This window comes from Bos taurus, chromosome 24, assembly GCF_002263795.3.
Source record: "Bos taurus isolate L1 Dominette 01449 registration number 42190680 breed Hereford chromosome 24, ARS-UCD2.0, whole genome shotgun sequence".
NCBI classification, from domain to species: Eukaryota; Metazoa; Chordata; class Mammalia; order Artiodactyla; family Bovidae; genus Bos; species Bos taurus.
The window spans coordinates 24,982,171-24,994,734 of NC_037351.1; the positions used below are offsets into that span (position 1 = coordinate 24,982,171).

A 12,564-nucleotide genomic window follows, 5' to 3' on the forward strand; every position below is an offset into this window, starting at 1 on the left:
AGATGGACTGCAGCCATGAAATTAAAAGACACTTGCTCCTTGGAAGAAGAGCTATGACCAACCTAGACAGTATATTAAAAAGTAGACATGATTTTGCCGACAAAGGTCTGTATAGTCAAAGCTATGGTTTTCCATTAGTCATGCATGGATGTAAAGTTGGACCATAAAGAAAGCTGAGTGCTGAAGAATTGATGGTTTTGAACAGTGGTGTTGGAGAAGACTCTTGTGAGTCATTTGGACTGCAAGGAAATCCAACCAGTCAATCCTAAAGGAATCAGTCCTGAATATTCATTGGAAGGACTGATGCTGAAGCTGAAGCGCCAATACTCTGGCCACCTGATGAGAAGAGCTGACTCATTAGAAAAGATTCTGATGCTGGCAAAGATTGAAGGCAGGAGGAGAAGGGGACGACAGAGGATGAGATAGTTGGATGGCATCACCGACTCAACGGATGTGAGTTTGAGTAAGTTCTGGAAGTTGGTGATGGACAGGGAAGCCCAGTGTGCTGCGATTCATGGGGTTGCAAAGTCAGACACAACTGAGCAACTGAACTGAACTGAATTATAAATCAATAAGATGTAACATTATGTGTAAATTATTTATGAATATATATATATATATATAACATGTAATACAATTCAACAGAGAAAATAATGCCAAAAAATTAACTCCAACCTAAACCTTACACCTTGCACAAAAATTAACTCAAAATGCATTACTGAGTTAAATGTAAAACAAAAAATATACAAAACATTTATTAAATAGGAGAAAATATTCAGGATCTAGGAGTAGACAAAGATTTCTTAGATTTGACACCAAAACCACATCCACTAAAAAAAAAAATGATCAACTGAACTTTATCAAAATTAAAAACTTCTGCTCAAAATATTATTTTAAGTAAATAAGGCAAGTGGCAGAGTGGGAAAATATGTTTCCAAACCACATGTTTGACAATGAAATAGATAGATCAAAATATATTTAAAGTTCTCAAAACACTGTAAGAGCAAAAATCTCATTCAGAGCGTGAGTGAAAGATGTAAAGAGATAGTCCACTGAAGACGCTATAGTGACAGCAAATAAGCGCATGAAAAGAGGTTCAGTATCATGAGCCACTTGGGACCTGCAGACTAAAACCACAATGAGATATCACTTAACAGGAATGGCTAAAATAAAAAATAGTGACAAGGGGATTCCCTGGCAGTCTAGTGGTTAGGACTCCGCTCTCTCACTGCTGAGGGCCTGGGTTTGATTCCTGGCTGGGGAATTAAAATTCTACAAGCCTTAAGCGTGACTAAATAATAATAATAATAATAAAGAAAACAAGGAAGTAGCCAGTTTCAGACAGAGGGGCAGATGTCCCCAGGGAGAACGGAGCTGCCCTCTGCCCCTCGGTCCATCGGGACAGGACAACGTGGCAATGGGGAGATTCTACATGGAAGATCATTCCCATTGGGCAATTTCTAGGGAATCGCCTGTGAGGCCATGGCACTTGGCCCCCGAAGAGAAGGATCAGTCACTTGGAAAGCTATTCCCAGTTCTTGCTCTCTGACTTATAAACAGTGTTTTTCTTCCACAACAGCCTGAATTGCTTCTCCACTTTATCTATTTTTATTTTTCATTTTTTTTTACTCCCTTCCTTTAAAAACAAAAACACAGCAACATCTCACCAATTAGACTTTTACCAAAATAATGATTTATAGTGTACCCAGCTATTTACAGAGAAGATCCATTTACAGAAGGAGGAAGTGGTTGTAATATATTGTGGGTGAATCCATGATGAAGAATCTTTCATTTCATTTGCTGGCTGTATTGCAGAGTTAATCTTCAAAGTGCATATTGCTAAAGGGGGGAAGAACAATTGATGACTTAATTTCTAAATTTAAAAACTGTCATTGAAATGCATCACAATGAAACAGTCTAATGTTTCAATGAAGTGCCCTCTGCAGTCTTCTGGCTTCCCTCCCAGCTGGCATCCTTTCCAGGCTTGGGCTACAGGAAAATGCACAGGCATCTCCTACTTTATTCAGATGTTCAAACATCAGGGTGAGCACACACTTCAGACTCAGAAAAAAAGGTCATTTCAATTTAAGAGTTAAAGAGGCAGAGGTTCTGCTATCAGTGAATAAACTGTAGAAATGCCTTGTGACCCCATGGACCATAACCTTCCAATCTCCTCCATCCATGGAATTCTCCACGCAAGACTACTGGAGCGGGTTGCTATTTCCTTCTCCAGGGGATCTTTCCCACATAGGGATCCAATATCTCCTGCATTGCAGGCAGATTCTTTATGGTTTGAGCCATCAGGGAAGCCCAGAAATGCCTAGACTAAGTTGATTCCTTACTCTTGGGCATGTGTTTAAATGACCCAGAGGCAAAACAGTTGTGTTGTTATATTATGGTGGTTGTGTGTGTGTATGTGTGTGTTTCCATTTAATGGCTCTAATTGCCTAATGGCCTTTATTGGATTAACTTCCTTCATTTTCTGCTCTTTGTTTTATTTTACTTCCAACTTTAGCTTGATAAAGCAACTTTTATAATAGTGCTTAGATCTTTCAGTTTCCAGAGGAATATCTTGGTAGTCTCACCCTTTAGCTAACCAGTCCTCTCCTCTCTAATCACTTCCCCCACCATAGTTACTCCAACCCCCAAGTACTTCCCTAATGGCCCCGGGTTTCCACCAGGCTGACCTACTGGATCACTGGTTGATCTGTCCCTTTTAAGTCATAAGATAAGCTGGAAATATCTGTTTGTTTTTTTTTTAAACAAACCTATTAATATATACATTTTAAGTACTTTTCTAATGAGCTTGTGAAGGAAGAGGTCCACTGCCTTATGACTAGCTTTAAACATCTTCCTGAGCTTCAGGAAACATGACAGCTGTATATGAGAATAAAACTTTTTGCTTTCTGTTCATTATCATTGTCCATCTTTTGAATAACTTCACAAAAAAAATTAGTGAAGTTAGTTTGTCTTTAGACAAAAATTTAGTTTGTCTTTAACAAACAATGGTCTTCAAACAAATAAGTCTGTCCACTTAAAAAAAATCGTAACTTTAAAATAGAGCTGCCTGGTCCAGCTTCCCTCACTCCATCACTGGTGTCCCCGGTAAACATTGTTTATGCCAACACCCATCTCAGACTCTCTGCTTCCCCAGGGTAATTTCAAGAGTCTGTTGCCATTCTGGAGACCATTTGAGGCAGGCTTTAAAATTTCTACTTGAAAACCTTGCCTTAGAGTTATCACACCTGAAGCCAGAATTAGTTGGAATCTTCTTTAATGCAAATGCCCCAAATGTGCCTAGCATCCTCTTCCTACAAGTGAGCTCAGCCTTTAGAACAAAGACACTTACATGGTTCATCTTTCCACTTAACCAGGTAGACTGAAATGTGTAGGCAAAAATCAATCGTGCCTTTCAGGAGGGTCACAGACTCCCACCCCAGAAAACTGAAGAACCATACACAATTCTGGGTACAGTTTCAGGAGGATAATAAGCCTCCCCTCCAAAAGTTTTCAAGGATTCCAATTTAAGAATCATTGATAGTGAAGATAACAAGAACTCATAGTCTCCAAGCCTTTTTCCCCAGCACAGAGAATAGAAAAAAAATTTTAAGATATCTAAAAAGTCCTAATTTTTCTTTATATAATTCCATCAGTGGGTTTTGAATAACCAAATATCAGAGTCAACTTACATTTTCCATAATAGTGTTGACTGTCCTTGAACTTGGCTCTTTCCGATACTTCTTCCTGGTACAGTAGACGCTGACGAGAGTGATGATCAGCATCAGGGCAAACACAGCGGCAGTGGAAGATGTGGCGATGACAATGGTGTCTCGTGTTGACCCTCTCTTTTCACACCTTTCTCCCATGTACCACCAGTCATCCCCCGACCGACACCTACACGTTTGAAACGTGACTGAGTCATGAGCTGACATTTAAGTCTGAAGATCTTCACCACTGAAGGTGTGGGTCAACACTCAGGTCATTGACGGATGGAACAATTGGTCACCCACTCGGACTGAAAGGATGGGTTAAACTAGCCCAGGAAGCCAGGCAGGGCCAACAGCAAGGAGCAATGAAATTATTCCTAATCTGGGATTTAATACAGCAGCTCCCAGCTGGGGAAGAAAGGCAAGACAGGTAGTGGAGAAAATTTAGTTCTCAGTGTCCCAGTCTGGAACATCCCAGCTGTGACTACGGCCAGGTTCTTCCCAGAATCTAGGTGTCTCCATCTGCGGAATGCGGACAGTCACGCTGACCACACCAGACTGCTGTGAGGATTTATAACTCATGAGGACTGTTTCAGGCAATTAGGAAAGAACGTGCGGGCTTCCCTGGTGGCTCAGTGGCAAAGAATCAATGTGCCAAAGCAGGAAACGTGGGTTCCATCCCTGATCAGGGAGGATCCCACCTGCTTCAGAGCAACTAAAGCTGTGAGCCTGTGCTCTAGAGCCCAGGAGCCACAACTACTGAAGCCCATGCACCCTAGAGCCCGTGCGCCCTAACAAGAGAAGCCACCACAGTGAGAAGCCCAAGCACCACAACCAGAGAGAGGTGTCCACTCTCTGCAGTTACAGAAAAACCCACAGAGCAAGGAGAAGGCAATGGCAACCCACTCCAGTACTCTTGCCTGGAAAATCCCATGGACAGAGGAGCCTGATCAGCTACAGTCCATGGAGTTGCAAAGAGCTGGACATTGAGTGACTTCATTTCACTCAGTTCATACTTTATCACTGGAGAAGGAAATAGCAACCCACTCCAGTATTCTTGCCTGGAGAATCCCATGGACAGAGGAGTCTGGTGGGCCATGGTCCATGGGGTCGCAGAGAGTCGGACACAGCTGAAGTGACTAAGCACGCACCCATGCCACATAGCAACAAAGACCCAGCAGAGCCATAAATAAACAAAATTTAAAAATATATAAGGTACTCACTTTACATTAATAATTTCACTGTTCTACTGGCAACCCAAACTCCCAAATGGAGAGCAAACAATAAATACCCTATGAACAGTTTTGAGATGAGAATCAACTGATTTCACTCATATGAAATATCACAGAATCGTACATTGTGAAATGAAACAAATAGCTAGCGAAAGGATGGGGAGATGGCACCCTTACCTGCACTCAGCTTTGCCATTCTGGAGAATGCAGATCCCATCATTCTCACACCTGAAACTGGTGCAGAGGTCATTGACGTTCAAGGTTGGAAGTGGGTCATTTTGTGTATTAAGGTGGGATATGTCTAAGGAGGATGGGAGGAGAGCAGGGAGGGAAGTCAGTTGGGGTTTAATGAGCATTTGATCTTTAAGTTCAAAATCAAACGCTCAGTTTGTAATACATTCAGGTAATCCTGAAGCACTGTCCAGTAACATTCACAGGAGTGAAAAAAACAAACAGGCGGGTTGAGAGCTAGCCACAAAGGGACGCTGGGCCAGCCTGTGGGGCTACAGCTGAACATGTGTTTGCCTGGGTCTGGGCTCACCTGAGCTCCAAGGGGAGCCTGTGTTCCCAACTGCAAGGGACCGACAAGGAAACGAAAGCTCGGAAATGCAAAGAAATGCAGAGGGCCTTGCCTGAGATCACAGGTCTCGTGCTTGGCAGAGCAAGTAGATAGATATTCAGCACAAGATACCAGGTCCCCTGACAACCAAGAATCTGTTCTTTTTGGTGTTTTCTGGTCCAAACAGGGTCCAACAGACATGATGAACATATGAATTTGTTTCTGCTACCTAAAATGTTTTCTCTCTCAATGAAAATTATTTCTGAATAGTTTTTCCCCTGAAGTATCATCTAGGTTTACTCTAACTGACACTGAAATCAAATTTTCAGTTTTAGTCACACCACCTTTTGTCACAAAAAATAATTCTGACTTACTGAGATGCAAATGGGTCTTTAATAGTAAATGAGTTAAAATCCTATCACATAAAACAAGGAAACCACCAGTTATTCCTGGAAAATGTTATTGTTGGCTGCCACGACTAAGAAACTTTAGAAGACAAGAGATTAATGCTGTTACTGACAAGATATATGTGTGTGTGCACACATGTGTATACATATTTAAAAGAGACAACAAAGTCCGTTTATACTTTCATTTTATGTTTTGTGTGACATTTTTACTTCTAGAATCCAAGAATTAAATTCTAGGGTATAATGGATATACTTTAGCTTATTTCTAAAGAAATTTTCTGGACTAAAGCTTTCCACTGTTGTTCCATGCAGTGGTAATTACTTTGTCCAGGCACTATCCCTGTTTCCATCTAAATTATTTTTATATTATTAATGATTCATACAAAAAAAAAATCCCACTCATGCCCACTTCTTCCCACATCTCTATCTAATTAATAATGGAACCCAGAAGAACACAGTAAATAATCAATGACCACAAGAAAAAAAAAAGAATAGCTTAGAGAAAACTATTTTTATTGACATACCTTCCACTGTCAGTAGGATATAAACATCATCTCCTTTGATAAAATCTCTGCTTTTCAGCATTTCTTGGCTCATAAAGTTAGGGAATCCACGGCCCCTACCTCTTTGAAACTGAGTTCCATTAGGGAAAATAACTTGTGCTCCCACTTTGGAAGGCCTGTCCCAAAAATAGTTTCCATTATCTGAAAAAGCAATTTATATTAATGGATTATGTTTAGCATCATCATAGCTTTTGGTGGCAGGAAAATGCAGGCAATGTGAAGCACAATTAAGATGGAGCTCAAAATAATTAAATGATGCTATTGACCTGTGCTGCAGTCCCCGGCAAATCACTGGAGTTTTTCATTTATATTATCCTGATGGAAACGAGATGGCACAGCAGGGAGGACCACACTCAGGTTTACCGAAAGTTTCCTGGCTAGGAGGCGTGGGTAGTCAAGTTCTACACTTTTACTGACTGATGAGTGTAGAAATTCGGCTACCCATTAGAATCACTCTGTAGTGGCCTTCTGAGTTACAGACAGCCCTTTAAACCGAGTTAAATCAATGCATTACTGAGAGAGTTATTAATTTTAGCACAGAACAATTCATCTTATTAACTAAATTATTCGCCTAACATAGCAAAGAGCTTCAGGAGTAGAAGACAGTGAGAAGCACTGTTTCTGAAAAAACAGGCGATGACCCATCCAACCTTGAGCCATTTTCAACATCATGCAGGGAAAAACATTTTGAAAAAAGGTAAAGAAATTGTGAACATCAAATTCCCACACCTCTTTGTGAATACTATTTTTTTTTCCCCATCAGATTAGATTTTTCTTCCCCAGATCACTTAGGTCCATTCTTCTCATATACAGAATTCAGATTTGAGAATAATATTGACCTTGTCATAATTCCATGTTTTACTTTGTTAGGTTCCCAGAGGGCAAAGGATTATTACAGTTAGAAATGTGATCAATGCTTTCTGGGTACTGCTTCTTTTTCTGGGCATTGCTTTCTGGGCACTGCATCTTTCAGTCTAGAAAGATGGGGAATGATGTCACCATTGGCAAATCCCCCAGAACCCTTCAGTAAGAAGTTACAATCCACTCCCACACTGTTCCCAACACTAAGAACATCTACTTAACATCTTCTTTCTGATCAAAAACCACCCTCATTTCAAAAGCTGAGCTGTTTTTGACAATATCAGTGACAAGACAAGGACAGCATGGGTTAGGAGAACTCAGCGTCTGAGACTCTCTCCCTGCCAGGCCCTTCCACAAGCTTCTCTCCTTGAACTGTAGAGACACTGTTAATAGAATTGTGGGGTTATTATTACTGTCCCGGTTTTACTGCTGAGGACACTTTGGTTTCAAGAGATTATCAGTGCAAATTCACAACGCTAATGAGAAGCAAACCTTGGATTTGAACCTAGGCTTGTCAGACTCTAAAGCCAACAACACACCTCGTCCCACGTGGTGCTAGTGGTAAAAACTAAAACCCGCCTGCCAGTGCAGGAGACATAAGGGACAGGCGCGATCTCTGGGTCGAGAAGATCCCCTAGAGGAGGAAGTGGCAACCCACTCCAGTAACTTTGCCTGGAGAATCCCATGGACAGAGGAGCCTGGCAGGCTATGGTCCATAGGATCACAAAGAATTGGTCTTGATTGAAGTGACTTAGCACGCACACACTCCTTGTGCAACATTGAGAATTTAGGCGTTGTCATCAAATTCCAAGAATACAGCCAATATCTTCTCAATTTGTTGGCATCTCTGCTGATATTCCTGACAGTTTCCTGCCTGGGAGACTCTGTCCAGAATTGCTGAAGCCCTTCCCCTACATTGAAGAAGGAAATGGCAACCCAATCCAGTATTCTTTCCTGGAGAATTCCATGGACGAAGAAGCCTGTCCATGGGGTCGCAAAGAGTCAGACAGTACTGAGAGACTATCAGACTTCCCCCACATATCTTCTGATCCTAAGATTTGGGGCTCAAAAATCCCCTGGGTGTCTGGTTGTGCATTCTCTCATTCCCAAATCATCCATCCCTCCTAAAGCAATGATTGTGTATTAACAATAAAGAAGATGAGCCACGAACCAATGGTCAGAAATGGGTCTGTCGTTAGACTCTGCTGTTTGGACATACGCTGTCGAATGTCAGGAGTTTGATCCAAGATTGTTATGGTGACTTGTTGCCAAGGACACGGCCACTCTAAATGATCATCATTGGCTCCAGAGATCAGGTGGAAATACATTCCTATTTTAGGCAAACTATCTAGATTCAAGTAAATCTGAAAGGCATATCCCTTAGAAGAATAAAATGGAGGGCTGTAGAAAGACCCATTGGGGCTGCCAATGAGCTGTGTGAAATTCCTTATATGCCAGACATGATGAGGGCACCGTGTTTCTGAGAGATTGATGTCATCAATAGACAGGCCACCCAATGAGGCACCAGCGCCTCTGACCCCTTCAAACACCACTCGAAATTTATTGGTCGCATTCAGTGTTACGTGGTAAAGTTGCCAGCTCCCAGAGGGTATATCTGCAAAAGAGGTATTATTATTTCAGAGAGGATAAAGGACTATACAAATTGACATTAGAGTCCTAATGTTCATGGCCAAAGGATCTTTCTAGAGCTGCTGCCTCCTGCAGGTATAAGGTATGGCTTTCTTTTTCCTCCAGCTCAGGTCCAGTTACTCCAAGGCACTTTTGTAGGGCCGAGTGGCTCTCTGGAATATTTGAATGCTTATCTAGCTCATTTTTATTCTTACATAGATCACCATTTTCCAGACACAGGTGAGCAAACAATAGCATCTAACTCATGAGTACTCCATACCCAACTTATAAGTCACCTCCCCTCAGTCGGTTAAACAGATAAGCAAGCCCAAGACTTTACATTTGTACCCCAGATTCCTGTGGTCCTCAGCCAAAGCCTCCTTTAATCTATGTAAACTTTGATTGGAATATTTCCTTCACGTGTAAAATTTTCAATCAGTTTTTGGCAGTATTAGACAGGAATTCATCAGACCCTAGAAGGCCCACAACCTACAATTGGCTCCTTACATCATTTACCAGGGACTCAGTGATATAAGCTTCCCAGGTGCCACAGTGGGAAAGAATCCACCTGTCAATGCAGGAGACACAGATTTGATCCCTGGGTTGGGAAGATCCCCTGGCGTGGGAAATGGCAAACCACTCCAGTATCCTTGCCTGGAGAATTCTATGGACAGGGGAGTCTGGCCTGGTGGGCTACAGTCTATGAGGTTACAAAGAGTCAGACACGACTGAGCGACTGAGCACACAAAGTCGTAAGTATTTATCTGATACCTGGTACCGTCTCCTTTCTTCCCAAACTGCACATCCCCCTCCACTATTACTCCCTACCCTGGAGAATAGTGCACCATAGGATATCTTGTGTTATTTTCTTATATCATACACTCAAATAAGAAGCAGTACATTAAACAGTTTTCAGGAGCTCCCCCCACCCAGGGAAAGAATAGCTCAGGAATTCATGTCAAAGAGTAGTTAACACAGTGCCTTAAAATTTACATGTATTAGCACTTAATGAGAAACACGTTGCTCGAAAATCAGTTAGAAAGGTCCAAATTACAGGAAACGCTGTTGTCCATGGAAAGACCCTGGATTGAATAAAAATCTTTCATGAGAGCTTCCCCTTGATTTTTATCAGTACCTTCAGCTTAAATTCTGGACTTCTAGGCAGGTTTCTTTAAGTACACTTTGTGCTATTATCTATCAGTAATAACACCCACAGAGTGCTAATACAAAGGACTATATATGCATAGCCATGTTGCTGCTGCTGCTAAGTCACTCAGTCGTGTCCGACTCTGTGCGACCCCATAGACGGCAGCCCACCAGGCTCCCCCATCCCTGGGATTCTCCAGGCAAGAACACTGGAGTGGGTTGCCATTTCCTTCTCCAATGCATGAAAGTGAAAAGTGAAAGTGAAGTCACTCAGTCGTGTCCGACCCTCAGCGACCCCATGGACTGCAGCCTGCCAGGCTCCTCCGTCCACAGGATTTTCCAGGCAAGAGTACTACAGTGGGGTACCACTGCCTTCTCCAGCATAGTCATGTATGCATGCAATAATTTTATTTATAACCTTTTACATATGCATTAGATACATATTATATACATGTATAATGTATGGTATATATACATGTATATATAATATGAGATTAAGAACCTCAGTTTAAAGTGGTCTTGAAGGGAAATATCATCTATGTTTCAGATTGTTTCTCCTTGTTAAACAGGGGGGAAATGGCATGATATATGGCATAACATGGATCAATTTTTATAATAGGTTTTAGTCAATTCATTCAAAACAAGAAGACAATATGTGAAGCAAACAGTAATATAGTCACCAGCCTACAAGCCCTCCCTCCCTCCCTCAGGGAACCTTCTAAACCATCTAATAGGTAGTCAACGTGACCCACCTCCCAGACACACGATTGGAAGGAAGGGTGGCCACCCCATCGTTGTCACCCTCTCTCCACTCCAAATTGCTCCAGAAGATACATTTAACCCAAATCATAACAATTAGAATCCTGCATTGGAATTTATTTTTTTTAGGCTACAAATTAGAGGAAGAGATCCTTCTCTAGTCTGATGGCACATTTTTAATGTAAATGTAAAATATAAAAATGCAAACTGGGAAGTGCAACAGCCAAAGCACCAGTTTTCTGGACAAAGCCCCTCTGAGATAACAGGAAAGGTCCCCAGCCGTGTTCAGGGACAGGTTTCATCCTGCCTGCAGCTGCTTTCTCTCTTCTCCATCCTATAATTTAGTTATGTTGAGCCGGTAACTCTTCCCGTTTTGCCTAAGCTAGTTTCCATTCTATTTTATTATTTGCCAAGAACTAACTTTGCCAACACCAGAGACCAATCTACAGTTTCTTAAGTGAGTGTCACATATTCTATAGCACAGAAAGCACTTTCATTTTAGCTTCCTAACCACAGCATAAAACAAGGAGGATCAGGTTCTAGGTTCTAGGTTCATAACCCCTTCTCTGTTGTAAGTGGTTGCATTAAATAAAACGTTAAGATTGTCTGGCTCTGTTTGGGTTGGACTTGTACACACTGCTATATTTAAAATGGATAACCAACAAGGACCTACTGTATAGCACAGGGAGCTCTGCTCAATGTTATGTGGCAGCCTGGATGGGAGGGGAGTTTGGGGAAGAATGGCTACATACATATGTATGACTGAGTCCCTTCGCTGTTCACCTGAAACTATACTATTACAACATTGATAATCAGCTATAACCCAATACAAGATAAAAAATTAAAAAATAAAAAGGTTGCATCACTTTGAATGTAAGAATAAAAATGTTGATACTGTACCTTTTATTTGTTCCACAAGGGTTAGAGTCCTGCTCAGATGAGCCGTAGAATACTCCCTGATATAGATGTTCAGTTGGTCATCTTCACTTCCACTGTTGTACAAAAAAAATTGCAAGCACTGAAATCCTCGTTTAGGGTAAAGTATTCTACTTTCCAGTATTGCTGTGGCCCCCTCGTTTACAGAGCTACTGTTGAAATGCATGAAGAAGCCAGAACCTGTTAAGAGGATAAGAGTAGAACTGAGAAAACAGGTACTGGATACAGGGATGCATATCTTATGGGCACTCTGTGACCACTTAGTTCCCGCTGTATGCAGGGCACTGTTTGAGCACTGAAATGCAGATCTTGGAGCAGGCAGACTATGAAAATGGCAACATTATATCGCTTTTTTTTTTTTTTTTTTACTACAGTCGTTAGTTTTCAGAAATGAAAAAAGGGGGGACTTCCCTGGGTCCAATGGTTGAGACTTCACCTTCCAATGCAGGAGGTGCAGGTCCAAAATCTGTTCAGGGAGTTAAGATCCCATATGTCTCGGGCCAAAAAACTAAAACATAAAACAGAAGCAGTATTGTAACAAATTCAACAGAGACTTTTAAAATGGTCCACATCAAAAAAATCTTTTAAAAAATGGAAAAAAGTGTTTCCTGCTTAGTCTAGCCTCTCTCTCTCTTTCTCCATCCCTCCCTCCCTCCTACAGTAGTATCTATGGAGGGCCACTATCCACTATTCAAATCTACATTTTAAAATATTTTTTATTGAAAATATGTGACAAGCAGATGGTGATTGCAGCCATGAAATTAA

General features: G+C 41.4%; 1 protein-coding gene across 5 annotated transcripts in view; it reads right to left on the reverse strand.

Annotated features, from left to right (window-relative positions):
- Nucleotides 1–1,620: 1,620 nt before the first annotated feature.
- Nucleotides 1,621–12,564, reverse strand: part of MEP1B (meprin A subunit beta) — a 36,013-nt gene continuing 25,069 nt past the window's right edge. For 4 of the 5 annotated variants that reach the window (XM_005224013.5, XM_015460056.3, XM_015460057.3 and 1 more), the window contains 6 exons: nucleotides 11,764–11,979; nucleotides 8,501–8,944; nucleotides 6,430–6,609; nucleotides 5,117–5,240; nucleotides 3,690–3,894; nucleotides 1,671–1,839 (listed from right to left, as the gene is read on the reverse strand). In XM_005224013.5, coding sequence (XP_005224070.1) covers nucleotides 1,825–1,839; nucleotides 3,690–3,894; nucleotides 5,117–5,240; nucleotides 6,430–6,609; nucleotides 8,501–8,944; nucleotides 11,764–11,979 — 1,184 coding nt within the window. In that variant the 3' untranslated portion in view covers nucleotides 1,671–1,824. Of the gene's footprint in view, nucleotides 1,840–3,689; nucleotides 3,895–5,116; nucleotides 5,241–6,429; nucleotides 6,610–8,500; nucleotides 8,945–11,763; nucleotides 11,980–12,564 lie in introns of all 5 variants that reach the window. The other variant, NM_001144098.1, reaches the window with a different exon arrangement.